General features: G+C 42.4%; 1 protein-coding gene across 5 annotated transcripts in view; it reads right to left on the bottom strand.

Moving 5' to 3' along the window:
- SEC24C (SEC24 homolog C, COPII coat complex component) overlaps positions 1 to 24,871 on the bottom strand; it is a 115,957-nt gene that overhangs the window by 43,832 nt on the left and 47,254 nt on the right. For 4 of the 5 annotated variants that reach the window (XM_056530663.1, XM_056530666.1, XM_056530662.1 and 1 more), the window contains 4 exons: positions 24,583 to 24,752; positions 23,968 to 24,369; positions 7,098 to 7,240; positions 5,849 to 5,917 (listed from right to left, as the gene is read on the bottom strand). In XM_056530663.1, coding sequence (XP_056386638.1) covers positions 5,849 to 5,917; positions 7,098 to 7,240; positions 23,968 to 24,369; positions 24,583 to 24,752 — 784 coding nt within the window. The remainder of the gene's footprint in view (positions 1 to 5,848; positions 5,918 to 7,097; positions 7,241 to 23,967; positions 24,370 to 24,582; positions 24,753 to 24,871) is intronic. The other variant, XM_056530665.1, reaches the window with a different exon arrangement.

The raw sequence follows: 24,871 nt of genomic DNA on the forward strand, positions 1-24,871 counted from the left end.
AGACCCTTAGTGCTTCACATATTACACATGCTCACTTCACGCCCTTTTACTACAACTCCTGGTCAAGCTCTGTGCCGCTGAGACAAACTACTTTTAGGCTAGGTTTCCACTTGGAAACTCAAGAAATCCAGCACAGATATAGTGCAAGCAATACAGGAATATTTTATTATATTAAAGACTGTATGGTACAGGAACAGGGTGACGCGTTTCAAATGCCGATACGCACTCTTAGTCGTATGACTAAGAGTGAGTATAAGCACTTGAAACGCATCCTACTGTTCCTGTACCATACCGGCTTTTAAAGAATAAAGAATTCCTGTATTGCTTGTACCATATCTGCGCTAGATTTCTTCAGTTTCTATGTTGATGTTCTGCCGTGCTCCAATGCACTGATCCGGGCTGCAATCAGGTCCACATGATGAGCTGGAATGAATTGAACTGCTCTTTTGTTTCTATTAGGTTTCCACTTGGGTTTTTTGGGCACTTTGCCGAAAGAAACACCAAAACGGCTGTATGACGTTTTTCCGTGGAAAAAACGCTGCGGACAGATGTTAGCAGGGAGTCAATAGGGAAATGCAAAATGCCAAACCCACTTTGGGTTTTGCGTTTTTTTTCCTCTGAACATTTTGCTGCGTTCTAGCAGCATGCTGAGACTATGACTTTTTTTAAAGCAAAAATGCCATTGTTACAGCATTTCTGGAGGGATGTAGTGATGCATAGCATCCCTACTTCCTTCCGCAGCCATACAGTATTTTTTCAGCCCATGCTGCGCTGGAAAACATCCCTGCATAGATCGGGACTCAGCTGTGCTCCTGGCTACAGAGCCAGGAGAACAGCTGATGCTGAGCAGTAGATATAAGTCTTATATCTACTGTCCTGCAAGAACTTACAGTAAACCTGCAATGTGTATACGGTATACACATTACTGGGTTACTTAACCCCCTGCTGAGTTAAGCGCTATGCACAAGCACAGCAAGGAAAGTTCTGGACTGCTGGGGAGAACGCCGATAATGCAATGTTTTCCTAAACAGGGAGCCTCAAATTGTTGCAGAACTACAACTCCCAGCATGCCTAGACAGCCTTTGCCTGTTCGGGCATCCTGGGGAGTTGTAGTTTTGCAACAGCTGGAGTCTCCCTGTCTGAGAGGACACTGCCAGAAGGGTCTGTTCATATTCTACAAAATATACAATGTGAACAGAGCCTCAGACTTATCACCCTTGCTTCTGACTGTAGCGCCGCTCCTAATGATGTTATCACTTGAAGTGGGGCTACACAGACCCAGCCAAGATGGGAACGAGGAATGTTAATGGACTTCGTCTTCTGTATACACTATATACAGCTATCTATAGATAGCTGTATATCCTGTATATCGCCCAAAGAGGATATAGAAGCAGGGAGTCCCGTCAGTCTAGTGACATGACTTCTGTCTGCATAGTATACACAGCTACACTATGCCCCCCTGTATACTATACAGCCAGGGGAGGGGAGTAGTGATGCTAAACATCACTCCTCACCTCCTTACACTCCATTGGCCAGGCACTCTGCATCCGATCTGTTTCCACACACCACCAAAAATGCCAGAAAAACTGACAAAAACGCAGGAAAAATCTGTGGCAGTTTTTCTGGCATTTTTTAAAGTAAAAAAAAAACAAGTGAAAACCTAGCCTAAACCGTCATTTATAAAAACTTTTAACATGTCAAACAGACACAGATTGCTTGGGAGTCTTTGTGCCGAGACCCCCTCCCACCTCTAAATATAGCCAGTTAAAGCACACAGCAACGTGCTTAACTCCCTGGCTCACAACTAAGTCTGTCTGACTGCAGGGGACAGGCTCCATAGATCGAGCCAAGGCGTGAAGTGCATTGCCTCGCACTTCACCCTGCTATATCTAAAAAATGGAGGGGGGCCCAGCACTATGGGGGAGATTTATCAAAACCTGCCCACAGGAAAAGTTGCCCAATTGCCAATATCAACCAATCAGATCACTTCATTATTTCCAGAGGCCTTGATAAAAATGAAAGAAGCGATCTGATTGGTTGCTATGGGCAACTGGGCAACTTTTCCTCTGGGCAGGTTTTGATAAATCTCCCCCTATGACCCCACCAATCTAAAGTTTTTACAAATGACAGCAATGCTTTAACGGCATTTATGACATACTATTTACAGCCATTTAACACCTCTTCTCATATATGACTTTTTTTTATACTATTAACCCCTTAATGACCACGGACGTAAATGTACGTCCAGGTTTGGTGGGACTTCGCACACCAGGACGTACTTTTATGTCCTGTGTTTGACCATGAGCATCGGAACGGTGCTCGCGTCATACACGGCAGGTTCCGACTGCTAGCAGCAGCCGGGGACCCACCGGTAATGGCCGACATCCGCAATCGCGTGGATTTCGGCCATTAACCCCTCAGATGCCGTGATCAATACAGATCCCGGCATCTGCGGCAGTGCGGTACTTTGAATGGATGATCAGGTCGCCCGAATCGCTGCCGTGGCAATCCGATCATCCAGCATGGCGGCCGGAGGTCCCCTCACCTGGCTCCGGCCGTCTCCCAGGGTCTTCTGCTCTGGTCTGAGACCAAGCAGACCAGAGCAGAAGATCACCGATAATTCTGATCGGTGCTATGTCCTATGCATAGCACTGAACAGTATTAGCAATGAAATGATTGCTATAGATAGTCCCCTATGGGGACATAAAAAGTGTAAAAAAAAAATTTTTTTTAAATAAAGTAAAAAAGTGAAAAATCCCCATCTCCAATAAAAATTTTAATTGTCGGTTTTTCCCATTTTACCCCCAAAAAGCGTAAACATTTTTTGTATTGCCACATGCGTAAATGTCCGAACTTCCCGTACGGTGAATGGGGTAAACGTAAAAAAAAATTTTAAAAGTCCAAAAATGCTGCTTTTGACACATTTTATAAAAATAAAAAAAATCATAAAAAATTATCTAAAAGTTTTATATATGCAAATGTGGTATGGATAAAAGTTCAGATGACGGCACAAAAAATTAGCCCTCATACCGCCCTATATACGAAAAAATGAAAAAGTTATAGTTGGTCAAAATAGGGCGATTTTAGATTACTGATTTTGTACAAAAAGTTTTAGATTTTTTTTTTTAAGAGGTAAAAAGATATAAAAGTATCTAGCCATGGGTATCATTTTAATCGTATTGACCCACAGAATAAAGAACACGTCATTTCTACCGTAAAGTGTACAGTGTGAAAACAAAACCCTCCAAAATGTGCTTAATTGTGGTTTTCATTAAAATTTCCTCCCTAAACAAAAAAAATGTTTGGGTTCGCTGTACATTTTATGGTAAAATGAGAGGTTTTATTACAAAGTACAATTGGTCATGCAAAAAAACAAGCCCTTATATGGGTCTGTAGATGGAAATATTACGGATTTTAGAAGGCGAGGAGAAAAAAACAAAAACCGCTAAAATAAAATTGGCCTGGTCCTTAAGGTTAAAATGGGCTTGGTCCTTAAGGGGTTAAGGATCTAATAGGCACTAAACACTGATTCTCTTTAATGCTCTATTCACACGTACAGTATTCTTCGCAGATTTGATGCGCAGGATTTTCTGCAGCAGATTTCAATGTAAACAGAATGACTGAGCATAACTTTAAATCCGGCGCATCAAATCTGCTCAGAATACTGTACGTGTGAATAGACCCTAAACGTGAACAATGCTTTTCAGAAGTAAACTGCCCCAAGTATGTCTACTTGATAACAGTAGACTATGAAGGAGATCATTGTGTGGCTGTGTGCAGTCATTCCTTCTGCCTATTTGTTTTGCTGTGTTGAAAAAGATCATCTCACAACTTGCTGTAGAAGGTCACTTAAAGTAAAAGGCTGGCATTTATCATTGTAGGTGTAAGTGAACTATTTTTCTACACTTTTTTTTGTGTGCTTGTAATGTGTAGGAGCCCCAAATTTATTAAATTGTCACAGAGCATTTGATAAATTTTGCGCAGGTCACATTTTCTGAAATTTCTCTAGTCACCAAAAAGCTAAGTCTGGGCTGGTGTAGTTTTAAATCCCTTCTATATCATGTGCATTGCCAAAATCCGTGGATTGGAACTCAAAATCAGCAGAAATGTGTAAATCAAAAGGTGCAAAAAAAGCGCCTTTTTTGCGCCTTTTCTAGACACAAAAAAACAGTCTAGAGACAATGATAAATGTCGGCCAAAGTGTGTTTGTGTGTTTTTTGAGAACATTTCCAATTTTTTTAAAAAAATCTGTAATTTACTGCATTTCACAGTAAGCTTTGCAGAAAGTGTCCATTTCAAAATTGTGCAAAATGTTTGTGCAAAAACAGCACAAAATATTTGTGCCAAATTAAAGAGTACCCGTCACCAAATAAAACTTTTAATATAGTGTTCCTTGTGTAATTAGCAGATACTTTCCCATTCACTTGCTTTTAAAATTCTCAACATGATTATGTTTAAAATGTCATAGAAAAATAGGCCACTATGTGGTGCTGTTCTTGTCCCTGCTGCAATGAGTGAACAATGACTTTGGTCTCCTCCTAGCCTGACAGGAGACCAAACTCAGGAAGTGATTCTGGCTGCACTGAGCTTGATTGACAGCTACAGTGAGCCATACTGAAAGCTGCACAGACAAATCGGCAGAGTCTCACTGAAAGCTGCACAGACTGAAAGCTACACAAAGCCTCACTGAAAGCTGCACAGAGCCTGAGGTCTTCTATTCGTCACAGCAATGCAAAGATGTGAGGGCGGAAGTGGTCCCCCAGTAGGCTTCAGTGACGTTGCGCATGCTGGGAAACCCCCATTTTCTCCTGCTGGGAGACTGCACTATGAACAAGAAGAACAGTAAGCTCCATAGCTTTTTAAAGCTCTGAATTTTTTTTATTTATTTTACGGCGGGAGGGGTGTTAAGAGTAGTTAGGGAACATAGCCTGAGTTAGTTTAGAAATGTTAATTTGGTGACAGGTACTCTTTAAAAGGGGTACTCAGCGTTTGAAACAATCTGGAGCCAGCAGCTCGTGACATCATAGGCCCGCCCCCTCAATGCAAGTCTGTGGCAGGGGGCGTGACAGCCATCACGCCCCCTCCCATAGACTTGCATTAAGGGGGCGGGGCTATGACATCACCAGTTCCCAGCACCAGCTCCAGCGTTCAGAACAGTTTGTTCCTAAAGCAGAGCAGCGGAGTAATCCTTTAAAGCCAAAGAAAATGTCAGGAAGGCAATGATAAATCTCCCCATAAATATTTTCCATATCAACATAATGTTATTTTATTAAGAGTTTTTCCCACAATAAGCGATTACATGTTACATGTTACATTAATGGGGGCAACATCATATTCACAGAAGTGTACAAAAGTTTTGTCACGCTATCATGATGGTGATAACGCATTGTAACCTGATGGGTACAGAGATGGACAGGCCCCAAGGGTCAGATTGCCAAGGCTTCTAGATACATGATGCATTTAAGTTATTAATTTCTGGCTAATTAACATTAACCAGCTTTGACATACTGGCTCTGGTAGTCTATTTATGTAACCCTGGATGAGAACAGAACAGAACTAGATGAATTATGGCTATTTGTTTTATGTGGAATCATAGCCTGACACAGAGAAAACACATGCGTGTCTATATCGTATACAAAACTCATAGTCACAAAAAAGGTGTGCTGTTAGCTAAGTGAAGACAGTGGTACACAATCCACTACTGACACGATACAAATGAAGGGATTACAGGTGTTAGGGTTGGAAGGAGACATGCGTTAGTGAGGTGAACAGCATGCACAAGGTAGAGTGAGCTAAGGTCACAATGAGTACACATTGAACAAGGCAATGAAGCGCACACTTCACTTACTGGACTGGGAATTGCATCTGGGTCTATCCTGTGCCTTGTTTTCTGCTGGGGTGGCAGCTCATTAAGTTGCTTTATTGTTTAAAAGACGAATGTAAGCGATGCCACAAAACAGCAAAGAGAAAGAGAATTAAAGGATAATGAAACAAAATAGGGGAGAAAAGAAAAAACGGGGTGAAACACTTATGCTCACCCACCCTAAACCAATCCATGGAGGTAGACGGCAGAAGCATATGCTGCTTACTTGCCTCACAGACGGACTGTATTTGTCAAGTATAATAAAACCCAAGAAAACCATAGTACAAGCTAAACAAGTAAGTAAAAAAGCATTCCATTGTCACATTTAAGATTATTCACACAGCAGACAAAACAGCAGCTTTAGAGGCACGGGGAGGTTAACATTAATATTCAAATATGTGTATATGTAAGAGGGTAAAGTCTTTAAGGCATATAGGTACCAGATTAAAAAACAGAGTGATCCCTTAGGGCACATTTACATTGGTTGGTACTGTTGTAGCAGAGAACTGGTACAACTATCGCATACAGTGACAGCTATTTGCCACTGTCCTGTTCTACATTAGGTTTTGCCATGGACTGTGCAGCGAAAGCTGCAGAAAATGCAAGTATCTCCATTTGGCATTGGCAGAGTGAAAACTAACAAATAATAGTTCCTCAATTAACCTGTAAAGTTGTTTATCATTTTATTTAGCTGTTTCTTAAAAGAATTACTGTAAAAAAAAAATGTTTCAACAAGATGTTAAAAGTTTGGATCGTACAAATAGCAAAATATAGTCGGGAGAAAGGTGCGACTGCCGGCTTCTCTCTCCGGGTCACCTCTCAATTCAACTCATTGCAGAAGACTGACTCCACTATAGAGCCTGTCTCCTACAATGAGTTGGATTGACACCCCACCTAGTATACAGCTATTAAGTTGTGAGTGGTTCCACACCTATGTAGAGAATAGTCAAATACATTGTGCCTATTCAAAAAATAAATAAATAAATAAATTAAAAAAAAGCAGCCCTGAGATACATGGTCATGACAATTTTTTGCTAAATTGGAGTTGCTTTTTCTGAGTCTCTCTGGCTCTCTATAATATGTTCTCAAAGGAAACATTGGAAAGGAGTCTAGAACAGAAACCAAACATTAAGTTCACATGGAAGCCTTTTTGGATCATTTCCTTCCTAGAAAAAAGCTACTTAAATTAAAAGAAGAATGTAGGTTACTATGCATATCAACCAAACCCACTTACAGGGCTAGGGATTGAATCTGGATCCAGCCTCTTCTGTGCAGGAGGGGGTGGAGCAGGAGGGCCTGATGGACCAGGCTGATTACCATAATTGGGGGCACGGGGATATGCTCCAGGCTGTGGACCCCTTACTTGCCCGGACGAACCTAGAAATAAACAGAACAGAAGACTTATTAGCTTCTCACATTGCTGGGGACTTTCAAATGAGAGTACAATACCTTATTGTACGCTAAGTAAATGCCACGTTCTTATCTATTTATAAGATGTGTAAACAGTTTGCTTATTTTTTAATAACATAGTAATAGAATAATCAGACAGAAACCTATCTTCAGAACATGTACATCTGCAGTCAATTTACTAAGGTAAGCTTTATATACAGAGTTTGGGTTAGGCTGTGGTGATATTTTTTTTAGTTAAAGATCAAAATATTTCCATAAGAAAAAACAGAAAACCCTACAATGCCTGAACTGCATGTCAAAATGGCAGTGTGAACCGAGTCTATATAATTGTTTACTACTTAAACACACACGTTTTTAAAGCTAATTCCTTCCCATCTAATGATGGGGTTGTCTGGAGTTATCAGAAGGGATTTGTTTTTCACCTCACAGAAATAGCCCCACTCTAGGCTATAGGCAGTGTTTGGTACGGACTGGCGGTGTTAGGGTGGGTTCACACTACGTTTTGTCCCATACGGGAGCGCATACGGCAGGGGGGAGCTAAAACCTCGCGCTCCCGTATGTGACCGTATGCGCTCCCGTATGCCATTCACTTCAATGAGCCGACCGGAGTGAAACGTTCGGTCCGGTCGGCTCATTTTTGCGCCGTATGCGCTTTTACAACCGGACCTAAAACCGTGGTTGACCACGGTTTTAGGTCCGGTTGTAAAAGCGCATACGGCGCAAAAATGAGCCGACCGGACCGAACGTTTCACTCCGGTCGGCTCATTGAAGTGAATGGCATACGGGAGCGCATACGGTCACATACGGGAGCGCGAGGTTTTAGCTCCCTCCTGCCGTATGCGCTCCCGTATGGGACAAAACGTAGTGTGAACCCAGCCTTACCTGATGATACCTATAATGGCATGGCCTCAATGACCAAATAAAGCAAAAAGGACATTGATCACAATGGAAATTGTAAGCTTAGCACTACTGTCATTATCTCGGTATACACTACTGTCAGGGTAACACTGGATGGGCCGGACATCTATGCTCCACTATTCGGTAGTGCTCCCAAACAGTTACACACATTATCTCAATCAGCAAGAGAAAAGTGAATGTGGCACTCACTATACAGGGCTAAACTTAATTTCTTTATTCTGGTGGTGCTGACACAAACATTGCAGCAAGGAGCATCAGTCAAACGAGTAGGGACGTAATCAGGTAACAGCTGTTTTATGTATCGGCACAATTGTCATAGAAAGTGTGTGCTGCGAAACAGCTGTCACCTGATTATGCCCCTACTCCTTTGTCCACAGCTCCTCGCTGCAGTGTTTGTACAAATGGAATAAAGCCATGTATAGTGAGTGCCCCATTAAGTTGTTGCTATGGGCAACTGCATCACTTTTCAAGTACACAGATTTTAATAAATCTCCCCCATTGTGTTCAGCGTCCTATAGATGTAGATTGCTGATAATATTTTGCTCTAAGGACACTGTGGTGTATATCACTAATGGATGGTGTGAACAGAGATAATTTTTGATATGTATACAAAACAACAAAGTAAGAATCGTACAGAACATGGCTTCCCTGCCGATTTAGGCCCCATTAAGAACAAGAATGTAGGAGATGAAATTAAGGACTTTTTAGGCTCTATGGGGGAGATTTATCAAAACCTGTGGCGAGGCAAAGTTTCCCAGCTGCCCATGGCAACCAATCAGATCGCTTCTTTCATTTTTCAGAAGCCTTGTTAAGAATGTAAGAAGTAAGTTGATTGGTTGCTAGATGGTTGCACAGATCTTGATAAATCTCCCCCTATGTGCATAGTGGAACTCAAGATCCAAGTCACAAGTAGGGTACACATTGACTATTGTAAGCCCATACTTTACCTCTATTTGACTCCGATTATACAGAGACACAGCGGTTTGTGTTTTTTATTTTTTATTTATTTTTTTATATCAAAATAAGGCATGTTCTGAGTAGCACATTTTCTTATTGTGTTCTTCATTCAGACAAAACACGAGAAAAAAAATGCACGTACAAAGTGTCAAGTAAAAAAAAAAAAAAGGGAAAAATAAAACCAACCAAAATATTGGAGAAAAAACAGGAAAATGTGTGTGGACAATGTAAGGTCCCCGATTCCATGCATTGCAAATCTGTAGTGCAGTCTCTGAAAAAGGAATAACCACATACATGAGTCCTAAAGCTGGCTGCAACAACTTTTGGCTTCTGGCTTTTTATCCCATATTATAGTTTATGGTCACTAGGTAGACCGAACAGTAGTTCATCTAGAAAATAACACAGGCAAAGAAAATATTTCCATTTGTCCTGTTCCAGACGCTTAAACCAGAGGGAGAACATTTTTTTGGGCTCACAAATTCAGAGAGATAAATACTTTTAAAAGCCAATGTGGACATTTAAGAAGCAGTAAAGCAGTCGCTCATAGAAACCCAACAGATTCCAGCTTTAATTTTTCAGAGGCCATTTTAATAGCTGGAATCCAAATGGTTGCTATAGGCTCCAATGTTAAATAAATCACAGATTTGATTCAGTCAGTGTCTAAAAAAAAAAAAAAAAAAAAAAAAAAAAAAGGACAGCGTTTTTCCATTTTCGTTTTTTCATCCTTACCTTTTAAAAATCATAACCATTTAAATTTTGCACCTAAAAATGCATATGATGGCTTATTTTTTGCGCCACCAATTCTACTTTGTAATGACATCAGTCATTTTAATCAAAAAAATCTACGGCGAAACGGAAAAAAAATAAAATTCTGCAACAAAATGGAAGGAAACACCATTTTGTACATTTTGGGGGCTTTGTTTCTACACAATACATTTTTCATTAAAAATGACACCTTATTACAATAACCCCCCGACATGCGATGGCCCCGACATATGATCAAATCGACATACGATGCTTTTATATGTCGGGCCATCGCATTAACTGCTATCCGACAGCGCAAAATGCTTAAGCTGCTGTCGGATAGCAGTTTAAGCATCCCGGACAGGTTCACTTACCTATCCGCACTGCTCCAGGTCCACTTCACGATCCTCCGGCGTCTTCCGCATCTTCTCCAGGGTCCGGGCCTCGCTTTCCGGTGTCATTATTACATCGTTACGCACGCCATGGCGGCGCAGCAGCGTAATAACGTCACCAGAAAGCAAGGCCCGGACCCTACAGAAGATGCAGAAGATGCCGGAGGATCCCGAAGTGGACCCGGAGCAGCGGGACAGCATCGGGAGCCCCTGGGACCGCATCGGGAGCGGTGAGGACCTGGTCCGGAGCGGCGGGGACAGGCGAGTATAACTTCCTATACTTTACATTGCACGAATCCCTCAACATACGATGGATTCGACAAATGATGGGTCGTTTGGAACGAATTACCATCGTATGTTGAGAGACCACTGTATTCTGTAGGTCCATACGATTAAAATGATACCCTACTTATATAGGTTTGATTTTTTATTACTTCGGAAAAAATCATAACTACATGCAGGAAAATATATACGTTTAAAATTGTCCTCTTCTGGTATGAGGGCTCATTTTTTGCGCCGTGTTCTTAAGTTTTTATCGGTACCATTTTTGTTTTGATCTGACTTTTTGATCGCTTTTCATTAATTTTTTTATGTTAGAAAAAGTGACCAAAAATTTGCTATTTTGGACTTTGGAATTTTTTTGCACGTACGCCATTGACCGGGCAGTTTAATTAATGATATATGTTTAGAGTTTGGACATTTCCGCACGCGGCGATACCACATATGTTTATTTTTATTTACACAGTTTGGTTTTTTTTATGGGAAAAGGGGGGTGATTCAAACTTTTATTAGGGAAGGGGTTTTATTAACTTTTTTTGTTCACTTTTTTTTCCTAGTTATAGCTCCCATAGGGTGGCTATAGCACTGCACACACTGATCTTTTACACAGTTCACTGCAAAGCCATAGCTTTGCATTGATCAGTGTTATCGGCGGTTGATTGCTGAAGCCTGGATTTCAGCATTGCAGCAATCAATCGCCGTTCGGACGCTCAGGAGGGAGGTAAGCCAGCCTCCTGCTGCGTCCTAGCTGAACGGGACATCGCGATAAAATTGTCCCGATCAGCCCGACTGAGCTGCCGGGATTCTTTTACTTTCACTTTTAGACACAGCGATCAACTTTGATCACCGCGTCTAAAGAGTTAATGCCTGACATCTGCCGAAACGGCGTTGTCCGGCATTAGCCACGGGTCCTGGCTGCTGATAGCAGCTGGGACTCAGCTCCTGAGCTCGCTTCATAACCCTCCCGTGCAGCAGCGCTGTATAAACCCGGTGTTCTGCGGCAAGGGGTTAACATACACTACTCAAAAAAACTAAGGGTACACTTAACCTCTTGGGGACCGAGCCCATTTTGACCCTAAGGACCAGAGCATTTTTGCAATTCTGACCACTGTCACTTTAAACATTAATAACTCTGGGACGCTTGTACTTATGAATTTGATTCAGAGATTGTTTTTTCGTGACATATTCTAATTTATGTAAGTGGTATATTTTCGATGATACTTGCATCATTTCTTGCTGAACAATTCCAAAATTTCATGAAAAATTTCAAAATTTAGCATTTTTCTAACTTTGAAGCTCTTTGCTTGTAAGGAAAATAGACATACCAAATAAATTATATATTGATTCCCATATACAATATGTCTACTTTATGTTTGCATCATAAAGTTTACATGTTTTTACTTTTTGAAGACATCAGAGGGCTTCAAAGCTAAGCAGCAATTTTCCAAGTAAATTTCAAAATCAGAATTTTTCAGGGACCAGTTAAGTCTTGAAGTGAATTTGAGGGTCTTTATGTTAGAAATACCCCATAATGGACCCCATTATGTAAACTGCACCCCTCAACGTATTCAAAATGACATTCAGAAAGTTTGTTAACCCTTTAGGTGTTTCACAGGAATAGCAGCAAAGTGGAGGCGAAAATTCTAAATCTTCATTTTTTACCCTACGGTAACATGTTCTTGTAGACCCATATTTTAAATTTTTACAAGGGGTAAAGGAAATACCTCATATGTGGATGTGAAGTCCTCTGTGGGTGCACTAGAGAGCTCAGAAGGGAAGGAGCGACAATGGGATTTTGGAGAGCAAATTTTGCTGAAATGGTTTTTGGGGGGCATGTCGCATATGGTGCCAGAACAGCAAAAAACACCCCACATGGTACCGTATATACTCGAGTATAAGCCGACCCGAGTATAAGCCGAGACCCCTAATTTCAACCCAAAATCCCAGGAAAAGTTATTGACTCGAGTATAAGCCTAGGGTGGGAAATACCTCATCCCCCCCTGTCATCATCCAGACCCGTCATTAACATCCTCATCATCATCCCCTTGTCATCATCCCACACATCCCCCCTTCATCATCCCCTTATCATCCCACACATCCCCCCTTCATCATCCCCTTGTCATCCCACACATCCCCCCTTCATCATCCCCTTCATCATCCCCTTGTAATCATCCCACACATCCCCCCTTCATCATCCCCTTATCATCCCACACATCCCCCCTTCATCATCCCCTTGTAATCATCCCACACCCCCCCTTCATCATCCCCACACCCCCCCCCCCCTTCATCATCCTCTTCTCATCATTCGCCCTCAGTGGTCTTCAACCTGCGGACCTCCAAAGGTTTCAAAACTACAACTCCCAGCAAGCCCGGGCAGCCATCGGCTGTCCGGGCTTGCTGGGAGTTGTAGTTTTGAAACCTCCGGAGGTCCGCAGGTTGAAGACCACTGCGGCCTTCAACATCATCCAGCCCCCTCTCACCCCCTTTAGTTCTGTACAGTACTCACCTCCGCTCGGCGCTGGTCCGGTCCTGCAGGGCTGTCCGGAGAGGAGGTGGTCCGGTGAGGAGGTGGTCCGGGCTGCTATCTTCACCGGGGGCGCCTCTTCTCCGCGCTTCCGGCCCGGAATAGAGGCGTTGCCTTGACAATGACGCAGAAGTACGTTGGCAATGAACGCACCTCTGCGTCGTTGTCACGGCAACGTGACTATTCTGAGGCCGGGCCCGAAGCGCTTAGAAGAGGCCTCCCCGGTGAAGATAGCAGCCCGGAACCACTATCCCACCGGACCACCTCCTCTCCGGACAGTCCTGCAGGACCGGACCAGCGCCGAGCGGAGGTGAGTATTCAGAACTAAAGGGGGTGAGAGGGGGCTGGATGATGTTGAAGGCCGCAGTGGTCTTCAACCTGCGGACCTCCGGAGGTTTCAAAACTACAACTCCCAGCAAGCCCGGGCTTGCTGGGAGATGTAGTTTTGAAACCTCTGGAAGTCCGCAGGTTGAAGACCACTGCGGGTGGGGGAGTTCACTCGAGTATAAGCCGAGGGGGGTGTTTTCAGCACGAAAAATCGTGCTGAAAAACTCGGCTTATACTCGAGTATATACGGTATATTATTTGGGAAACTACACCCCTCAAGGAACATACCAAGTGAGTGGTACAGTGAACCTTAACACCCCACAGGTATTTGCCGACTTTGCAATGAAGTTGGACATTAAAATGAAAAATTTAATTTTTTTTAATTAAAATGCTGATGTTACTCCAAATTTCTCATTTTCACAAGGAGTAATAGGTGAAAATATCCCCCAAAATTTGAAACCCCATTTCTCTCGAGTAAGGAAATACCTCATATGTGGATGTAAAGTGATCTGTGGGTGCAGTTGAGGGCTCAGAAGGGAAGAAGTGACATTGCGCTTTTGGAAAGCGAATTTTGGTGAAATGGGTTTTGGGGGGACAAGCCACTATGGTGCCAGAACAGCGCAAAAAAAAAAAAAATAAAAAAAAAAAATAAAAGGCACACTATTTGGGAAACTACACCCCTCAAGGAACGCAACAAGCATTTACACCCCACTGGTGTTTGACAGATCTAGCGACAGTGTAAGGGTGTAGTGTATATGTAGTGTTTTACTCTTTATTTTGGGTTAGTGTAGTGTAGTGTTTTTAGGGTACATTCACAGGGGCGAAGATTTACAGCGAGTTTCCCGCTGCAGCGCTCGCGGGTCACATATGATTAGTTCCCCGATGTGGGGACAGTGCAGCGCTGGGCTGATAATTAATTCCCGAGGGGGAGGGGCCAAACCGGTATTGCGGTATGGGGAAAAATTCATATCGTGCAGGACAAAAATTTCGGTATTCGGTATGAACCGGTATACCGCCCAGCCCTAGGTGTTACCCCGAATTTTTCTTTTTCACAAGAGACAATAGGAGAAAATGGACCCCAGAATTTAAAGCCCAATTTCTCCTGATTAAGAAAACACCCAATATGTGGAGGTTAAGTGCTCTGCTAGCACACTAGACAAGGAGCAACATTTGGCTTTTTGAAAGACAAATTTTGCTGAAATGGTTTTTGGTGGGGCATGTTTCATTTGGGAAGCCCCCATGGTGCCAGAACACAAAAAAAAACACATGGCATACTATTTTGGAAACTACACACCTCAAGGAATGTAACAAGGGGTATAGTGAGCCTTAACACCTCACAGGTGTTTGACGACTTTGCGTTGAATTTGGACGAGAAAATAAAAAATTTGATTTTTAACACTATAATAATGAGTTACCCCAATTTTTTCTTTTTCACAAGGGATAATAGGAGAAAATTTCACCCGAGTAAGAAAATGCCCCATATGTGGACGTTAAGTGCTCTTCTGGCGCACTACAGGTCTCAGAACAGAAGGAGTGCCATTGGACTTTTAGAGAGAGCATTTTGCTGGAATTGAAGTCATGGGCCATGTGCATTTACAAACCTCCCATGGTGCCAGAAAAGCAGAAACCCCCACATGTGACCCCATTTTGGAAACTACACCCCTTTAGGAACCTAACAAGAGTTACAGTGAGTACTTACACGTCACAGGTTTTTTGAACAGTTGCCCGTTAAAGTGAAAAATTAGATTGTTCGCACTATATTGATAGTGTTACCCCAAATGTTTCCTTTTCACATGGGGTAATAGGGCAAAAGGCCCCCCAAAACTTGTAGTGCAATTTCGCCTGAGAAAGAAAATACCCATTATGTGGATGTAAAGTGCTCTGCGGACGCACTGCAATGCTCAGAATAGAAGGAGCGCCATTGGGCTTTTGGAGTGAAAAGTTTGTTGGAATTGAAGTCAGGGGTCATGTGCGTTTACAAAGCCCCCATTGTGCATGAACAGCAGAAACCCCACACATGACACCATTTTAGAAACTACACCCCTCAAGGAAGGTAACAAGGGGTATAATGAGTACTTACACCTCACAGGTTTTTTGAACAGTGGGCCCCAAATTGAAAAATCAGATTTTTTTTTTTTTTACACTAAAATGCTGTGGTTACCCAATTTTTTACATTTTCACAAGGGGTAATGGGAGAAATTGGGTTTCAAATTTTGGACGGCTTTTTCTCCTGACTATGGAAATGCATCCACATATGGGCTAATGTGCTGGGTGGGCGCACAACAGGGCTCAGAAGTCATAGAGGTCGGTTTGCATTTGAGGCCTACGGCATATCAGTAGCTGACGGTTACATACATTTAGAGGAAGATACAAAAATGAATGAGGACATTTTGAACACAGGGGTGCTTCCTACATTTATTTTCTAGGAATGGATGAAGGGTAGCTTTTGAAAATTGCAATTTTCAACCTACGCTCTGATTCATCTTTCTGGGAACAACTAACACGTGACTCCGAATTGACGCCTGGAAATACGACAGAGCTCAGCGAGAACTCTTGGCATTTGAGGCGGATGTTTGTTACGGACCTAACAGTTACATACATTCAGAGGAAAATACAAGAAAAGAACACCCACATGTGAGCCTTTTACAAATAGTACACTCCATACGAAAGGTGTATAGGGGGAAATGGAGATTTGGAACAGTTGGGTGTTTCCTAAATTTCACTTTCCAGGAATGGATGAAGTGTACTATGGGGAGGGAATGAAAATTGCAATTTTAGTACTGGTATGCCAATTATATTCCCAAAATGATGACCCAGAGTATAGCCAAAAGTAAAAATGAAGCCCGCCCCAAACCCTATGCTCTGAATCATCATTCTGGGAATGTGATGTGCGTGGCCGTCCCTATTCTGTTACCTCAAATGCGCAGCCCGCTCAGGTGGGGGAGAGTGCTGCGCATTTGAGGCCACTGGAAACTCCCAATGCTGTGGACTTTGTGTCCCGTGACCCATTTTTTGGGGGGAGAAAAAAAAAAAAAAAGATATTATCAGGGGTATTGGGAAATCAATTATTTTTTTTTTTGGGGGGGGGGAGTTGGTTTTAAAATTTGGAAGACAATGTACTCTGGACTGGTACATTGGAGTGGAATTCTGGGGAATTAAAATCAGGGAAAAGGATTAAAATAGACAGGTTTTCATGTGAAAAAGCACGGGACTCACCCAGGGGATAGGAAGGAAGGCCCCTATGATTCTTCCAGACACAAATTCCGTGGATCTGGCAGCAAGGGATGTGAAGAGAGGGATAGTAGTATAAAAGTTATCCAGGTAACGGTGGTAACCTTTATCTAGCAATGAGTGCAAAAGGCCCCAAACTAAATTCCCACTAACACCCAGAGTGGGGGGACATTCTTGGGGTTCAATACGGGAATCTCGTCCCTCATAGACCATAAACTTGCAAGTGTACTCGGAGGTACTGTCGCAAAGTTTATACATCTTCACGCCATACCGTGCTCGCTTGGTTGGGATGTATTGCCGGAAGCTGAGTCTCCCCTTAAAGCTGATGAGAGACTCATCAATTGTGACCTCCCTTCCAGGGACATAGGCCTCCCAAAATTTGGCCCCAAAGTGATTGATGACCGGCCTGATTATATACAGGCGGTCATAAGCAGGAGCATTTGGGGGGGGGAATGCCGCATTATCAGCATAATGCAAACATTTTCAAATGGCCTCGAACTGTGGACGTGTCATGGCCATACTGTAGAGCGGGGTCTGGTACAGGACATCCCCACTCCAGTACTGTCTGACGTTTGGCTTTTTAACTAGGCCCATATACAGTACGAGGCCCCAAAAGGTCCTCATTTCGGATGCACTGACTGGTAACCAGCCACCAAGCCTAGCTAAAATAGGAGCCCGAGTTTGCAGTGATGAACTGTTGGGCATACATGTTCATCTGGTCAACCATCAGATTGACAAAGTCGTCACTGGAAAAAAAAAAAAAAAAATGAAATAGTCCATTTCAGTGAACCCAACTATGTCAATCTTAATTCCTGAGTCGCCAACAAACTCAGGAATCACGGGCTCGTGGAAGTTTGCTGGTACCAGGCACCAGTAAACTTGGCTCGGGGGCTTGACTAGTATGAGTGCCAGGGGGACTCATACTAGCAAGGGACACTGGGTCAGGAGCAGAGAAGGTTTGAGGCCTCGCATGGCGGCGACTCCGCCGCCTTGGTGGCTCATTAGCAGAACTTGATGAGGACGACGACGAGGAAATAAGGAAGCTGGGGGTCATCATCGTCCTCTGTGGCGCTTTCAGTGTCGGAGGCAAGTATGGCATATGTGCTGTGTGTGGTGCAACTAAACCTACCCTAACAGAAAAAATATATAAACTGAAAAGGAAAAAAAAAAAAAAAAAGTGTTTACCTAATCAGTGGTGTGCACATTGATATTAGTAATTGGTGGCGGCAGGGAGCGCAGAAGTCAGCGGGGGTTCCGGCCACTCAGCCCAGAACAGTGGCTGGTGGCACGTACAGACCCCACACAAAATACCAGAAAAATGTAGTTAAAAAAACGCTTAACCCTGAAAAATTGCACCCGCCTGAACCCAAAAATATAAAACGTTGATCAGTGATAAGTCACTGACAGCGGTGGGGCAGGCCGCACACAGAGGTACGGTCCGTCCACACAGCACAGGCCTGCTACTGGTGGCACGGACCGCCTATAGGTGCAAAAAAAATAAACAACAAAAAACAGGACTGATCAGCGGCGGGTGGGCTTCAGCTAACTGTGACGGACCGCTCTTTTATGGCTAAAAAGGGCCCAGCCACGCGTTTAGCAAATAAAAAAATAAAAATTAAAGTCTGCACCCAAAGAAAAAAAAAAAAAAAAAAGCACTGGTGCAGACCACAGTGACCCTGTAGGGCTTGGGTCACGCAGCTAAAGGTGAAACACTGAAAATTATATATATATATATATATATATATATATATATATATATATATATATATAATATATATAATATATATATATATATATATATATATATATAATATATATATATATATAATATATATAATATATATATATATATATAATTTTTTTATTTTTTTTAACCTCCTAACTCTGTCCCTAAACGCTGCTGTGCCAGATGACACTTTCATGACTGAGGGGGATGATCCAGCACGGGGCTTCGCTCTCATCAGCACCAGACACAAAATGGTGATGATCAGAGTGGAGCAACATGCTCCTGCTCTCATCCCCCCATCCTCATACACTGTGATTGGTGCGTTCACTACGACCGCCCAATCACATCTGTACTGGGGGGGGGTGGGGGGGGTCAACACTGCCACCTTCCAGTACAATACGGATGGTGATTGGTTGTGTATATTACACCACCGATCACCATCCTTATCCGGGTCATCGGGTATCCCAGAATCGCCGGTTTGTATTTACCAGCGATCTGCGGTGATCGCCGATATGGAGGGTCCTCTGCTGATTTCAGCCGTTATCCGGCTCCGATCCCCGCCCAGTGAGCGGCGGGGACCGGAAATGTTCAGGGCAAACAGGTACGCCCTAAGTCCTTAAGGATCAGGGATGCAGGGCGTATGCATACGCCCTGCATCCCCAAGAGGTTAAATGGGAAAAGGGTGGTGATTCAAACTTATTAGGGAAGGGGTTAAATCACAATTTTTAGTACCAATAGGGGGCTATTACATGCAATCTTCTGATTGCATACACTGTTCAATGTTATGCCATAGCATTGATCAGTGTTATCGGCTCTCTGCTGCTCCAGCCTGTTGAGCAGGCATGGAGCAGCAGATCACTGATTGGACGGCGAGGAGGCAGTCCTCTCAGCTGTTCGGGATGCCGCGATTTCACCGCGGTGGTCCCGTACAGCCTGACTGAGCTGCTGGGAACGGTTTTACTTTTACTTTGGACACATGGCAATCAACTTTGATTGCCGTGTCTAAGGGGTTAATGCTGGGCACGGGTCCTAGTGGCTGATAGCCGCCGGGACCACCCGACTGACACAGGGTCAGCTTGTGAGCCCGCGTCATAGCAGGGGAGCGGGCGCAGGGCATACAGCTAAAAGAGCTTTGTAATGAAATAACTTATCCCCTATCCAAAGGGGATTGACAGGCATGGAGCGAGCGCTGGGCAGTAGGTAACTGACTGAATTCAGACTGATGCCCGGCCTGGATCAGTCCGAATTCAGAGGTGACGTCAGCTGCACTGCAGCCGGCAGTAAGAGGGAGACCCCTAGTTGCCGGCTTTTCAAAGGCAAATTGACTGATGAAATATATTAGGAATAGGTTTCAAATAATGTAAGGAATAATGTATCAAAAATAAAATTTGATAAGTGCCCATTTACTTTACTAAAAAAATTCTGATAATACAATTTTACAAAAAAAACTATATAAAAAAGTGGGCAGGGCAGTGCATTTTCGTTTTTTGGCCAAGCACAACCTAGGTTTTTGGTTTCAGACCATAATTTCCCTTTCGGTAAATGCCTTGTGGTGTAGCAGTTCCACCACTCTCAATGCATTGCCATCAGCGTGGTGGTAGGGTTTGTGTGATGTATGGGCAGGAAAATAAATACAATGCCATGGAGCTACAACACTGTTTCTGTTCCTCCAAATTTTAGGACTTTTTTTTTTTTTTTGCACCGGGCATTTTGAGGAGATGTTACCATATCAAAAGTGTACAGATCATCTATTTCAGCTATGCTCTCCCTTTTCCAGAAGCTCGTAACTTTCTTGTAAGCTGTGACATCATCACAGCAGATGGCAGGGAGCTTCATCTATAGCAGTCATCAGGCTTGTCCTGATCCTGATGACAGATATAAACTGACACTACTGTGATCCTTACAACCAGTCCTCCTCTCCTTACTGGTCCTATATTGACAATCCTGGATGGGGACAGTTTTTGATGCTGATGCTGTGATGACAAGGGAGAGCACAGCTGAAATGCATTATCTGTGCACTTGTAAAACTATATTAGTAAGTTGCTTTATTACATATTGGCCCTCATTTACTTAGAATATCGGGTTGTAAGTCTATCTTGCTTTCTTACCCGACTGCTTTTTTCCCCTGGTATTTATTATTATGTCGCATCCTGTTTGTCGCACGTGGGTTTTGTTGGTTTTGGTTTCCAACTCCTCTGAGTTGTCGGGAAAAAATCCACAACAATTCAACCAATTCGGGTTGAAAACCTTTATAAATACGTGGGAAAGCTCAGAAATGTCGGGTTACGACCCTTTTTCGGGTTTGGGAGAATCCACATCGAGTCCGTCAGGAAAAAATGTTGCATCGTGTCGCAGACTGGCGCACGATGTCTGCGAAATGTCGCAGACAAAGATGCGACAAAAAAACCCGACAAAACGAGTCGGGTTTAGAATAGTAAATGAGGGCCATTGACTCCATACATAGGTTTGTTTGTTTTCTGTCACTAGAAAATACTTTTTACCATTGTGGTCAATGTGTGTTCTGATCTCTGAAAAGTAATGTGTACATGTAAATTTACTGAAGAGTTATCAGTACAAACTCCATAGAGAGCACACTTCACCTCAGCACCTGTTTTACAGGCAGGATTGTAGCTGCTGCTGACAGTGTGCTTGCTCAAAAGGCACTTATCTATATAAGTAAATACATATATAACATTTGATACCTCTGAATTGTAACACTTCAGCAGCATATTTGAACTGGGAAGAACTTGGGAATCCTATCAACCACACTTCCCATTTGTGTTTGTCATGAGCAGGGATCTTCTCACATTGCCTATGCAAACACTTACAAGTTATGTATTATCCAAATGTAGAAATAGGTAAAGTCCAGCTCACCACCACGTCTGCCGTGTCACGGACACGTGTGGACCACACGTCTTAGAAACTTAAGAAAGGTTAAGTCCAGCACAGCGCCATGCAGAAAAAAAGGTGTTCTTTATTCAAGCTTATAGGACAACAGCATCAGAAGGTACATATCCACCTTAGTCATACTACCTTCACAAATGGTTGGTCAAGACTATATAGGGGAGGGGGATCACCCACAACAGGTGATAACACATGTCCTAGTTGGACCAAATCTCCACCCACACAGTCCGGAACTAAACACACAGATCAGCTGATATATCACATGATACATAAAAATGTGTGTGTGCTTATAACAGTGAAAACATCTATCTAAAAACATGGTCTACCCATCCAAGAAATATAACTTTCATTACAGTACAATATATTCATAACACAAATACATGATACAATATACATGTATATATATGTATGTATACCATAGGACAGAAACTGAAGGAAATCTGTTGGAAACCGTTATATTGCATTATATAATAATTCATATATGCTTGCATAAATATTTTTACAGACATTAAGATGCAATACATGAAACTACACAACAGAAAAAGGTGCAGAAAGGGGAAAATACCAAGGAACCACAACCAAAAGGAGGCATAGGCCACGTACTAAACTACCTTATATTGTTCTTCACTTAGAGTATACAAGGGATGTTCCAATGCGGGGTAGAATGCCATATTTATGTTCTAAATGTGGGACACCATGGGAAGAACAGAAGACAGACAAGATAATGTTAGTGTAAAAACTAATAATGCAAAATGATGTCTTGCCTTCTGTTCATACCCATGGGGTACCGAATGCCAAGCCGCATAATCCAAAAGACCTCGCGGTCTAATAATTTTTGTCTATGGTCTCCCCCCTAATAGGGACACTCACTCTCTCTATCCCCTGCAAGGATAAGCTCCGAAAACTGCCATGGTGGTGGTCTGCAGTGTTTTTACTAACCATAGATATGTGCCGGGAGTTAAAATATGGGATTTCAGACAGATGTTTACGTATCCTCACTTTTAGGGCATTTGTGGTACATCCCACATATTGAACATTACACTCCCGCCACATAATCAGGTATACCACATAAGTGGTGTTGCAATTAATATATTGTTTTATTTTGAACTGCTCATCACTGGCTGCCGAAAAAAATTCAGTACCATTAATTAATGTGCAATGAGTGAGTGTCCCTATTAGGGAATGGGGTGGGGAGACCATAGACAGAAATTATTAGACCGCGAGGTCTTTTGGATTATGCGGCTTGGTATTCGGTACCCCATGGGTATGAACAGAAGGCAAGATGTAATTTTGCATTATTCGTTTTTACACTAACATTATCTTGTCTGTCTTCTGTTCTTCCCATGGTGTCCAACATTTAGAAAATAAATATGGCATTCTACCCTGCATTGGAACATCCCTTACTTTGTATACTCTGTAAGTGAAGAACAACAATATAAGGCTGTGGTTCCTTGGTATTTTCCCCTTTCTGTACCTTTTTCTGTTGTGTGGTGTCATGTATTGCATCTTTATTTCCTCCAGTTTATCTGTCCTATGGCATATATATATATATATATATATATATATATATATATATATACATATATACATATATATATATACACACACACGTATCATGTATTTGTGTTATGAATATATTGTACTGTAATGAAAGTTATATTTCTTGGACGGGTAGACCATGTTTTTAGATAGATGTTTTCAATGTCATAAACAAACACATGTTTTTATGTATCATGTGATATATCAGCTGATCTGTCTGTGTGTTAGTTCCGGACTGTGTGGGTGGAGATTTGGTCAAACTAGGACAGGTGTTATCACTTGTTGTGGGTGGATCCCCTCCCCTATTTTGTCTTGACCAACCATTTGTGAAGGTAGTATGACTAAGGCGTATATGTCCGCTGAAACGAGTCACTCAGTTGATGCTGTTGTCCCATGAAGCTTGAATAAAGAACACGTTTTTACTGCATGCCACTTCACCTTTCTGTCTTCAAGTTATGTATTAGCGTCGGAAGCATGCACGTTCAAGCAGTACTGCGCTGTCAGTCAATGGAAAACAATCCGTCTACAATTTCAACTGTGTAGCAAAACTGACAACATGGGATGCAAAAAATGGTGAGATGAGAATACCCCTTTAAATTAGGAGTCCATTCACAGTGACCATCTGATCTGTGGCCACCACTGATTTCCAGAGGACACTATAGAGCAGTTAAAAGGGATATGTCCTTACTGTACACAACATGAACACATCCACATAAGCTACATTGTAAGGCCTCCTTCACACACACACTTTTTTGGTTTTCAAATACTTGTATAAAACGCTATAAAATTCAAATTTTTTTTTTTTTTTACATTTTGTTACATTCGTACCCAAACCAAACTGCAAACTTATTTTTTTGGGGAAACCACCACTGACTTCAGTAACTCTATATGTAGTGCAGCTTACATTTTGACTTCCGGACACAGCATTTAAAAAAAGCTGTGAAAAATGCTGCAAAACAAGGGACATTGTGATAATGTTCTCATTGCTCCATATACTATCTAGTGCTAGAAGTGTGTTCAGCTGTGTATGATGGAACCCACTGTGGTTTCACATTCTATAAACTGTCAACATCACAAACATTATCTTTAAGGAATTCACAATTCACATGCCATTAAACAACATGAATATTTATATATAAAGCAATATGCTCACCGTTCTGATTAAGATTATATGCTCCAGGTGGTGGCATTGAAGGAGGAGGTCCTTGACCTGGCATCATTCCAGGAACAGCTTGTATGGTTTGAGCTGGTGGCATATTGTTCGGAAGAGGTAAAGGTGGTCCAGATGGTGGTAAAGGACCTCCTGAAATAGGTGGGGTGTAGTGAGAGGCTGGTGCAGCTGGCTGATATGGAAATGCCTGTGGGGAAGGAAGCCGTTGTGGAGCAGGGGGTCCAGAAAATTGGTGGGATGGAGGAGGCTGGACTTGCGGTAAACTAGTAGGAGGCATTCCTTGGGACAAATTCATGGCAGCAGAACCTTGACTACTGGAGTATGGGTTGTAAGCACCAGAGTCAGGAAAACTTCCAGTGGACGTTGGAAGAGTATTCTGTGAACCTATGACAAAAGAAGCACTTAATAAGGAACATGCATAAAATCTAAAGAGCCATAAAGGCTCTAACCTTATTAAAGAAGGGGAGGTTAGAAAAACTTAAAAAAAAATAAAAATTAAAAATACTTGCTGGTAGAAAACAAACATGTAATGGAATCTAAAAAAAAAAAAACTGTAGGAGAATGCCACATACAAATCATCATTCTAACGCTTCTTACCAAAACTAGTTGCTGTTGGTGGTGGAGCAGGTGCAGGCACACCACCAATATGCATGGCCATCATTTGGTTAGTTAACTGCTGTCTACTGGTTGAGGATGGAGGGTATTGTTGGAAATTTGTTGCTTGTGGTAGAGTTCCTGTTTGCGTATATGGTTGAGATACAGGTGGTCTGGAGCAGGAAAAACAAAGATTATTAGAATATTTATTTAAAAAAAAAAAAAAAAAAATTCTCATTCAATTCACCAGGGTAAGGATAGGGGCTAGACATGTGATCTCCCAGAAACTATC

The sequence above is a fragment of the Hyla sarda genome, chromosome 7 (genome assembly GCF_029499605.1).
Source record: "Hyla sarda isolate aHylSar1 chromosome 7, aHylSar1.hap1, whole genome shotgun sequence".
Lineage (NCBI taxonomy): Eukaryota > Metazoa > Chordata > Amphibia > Anura > Hylidae > Hyla > Hyla sarda.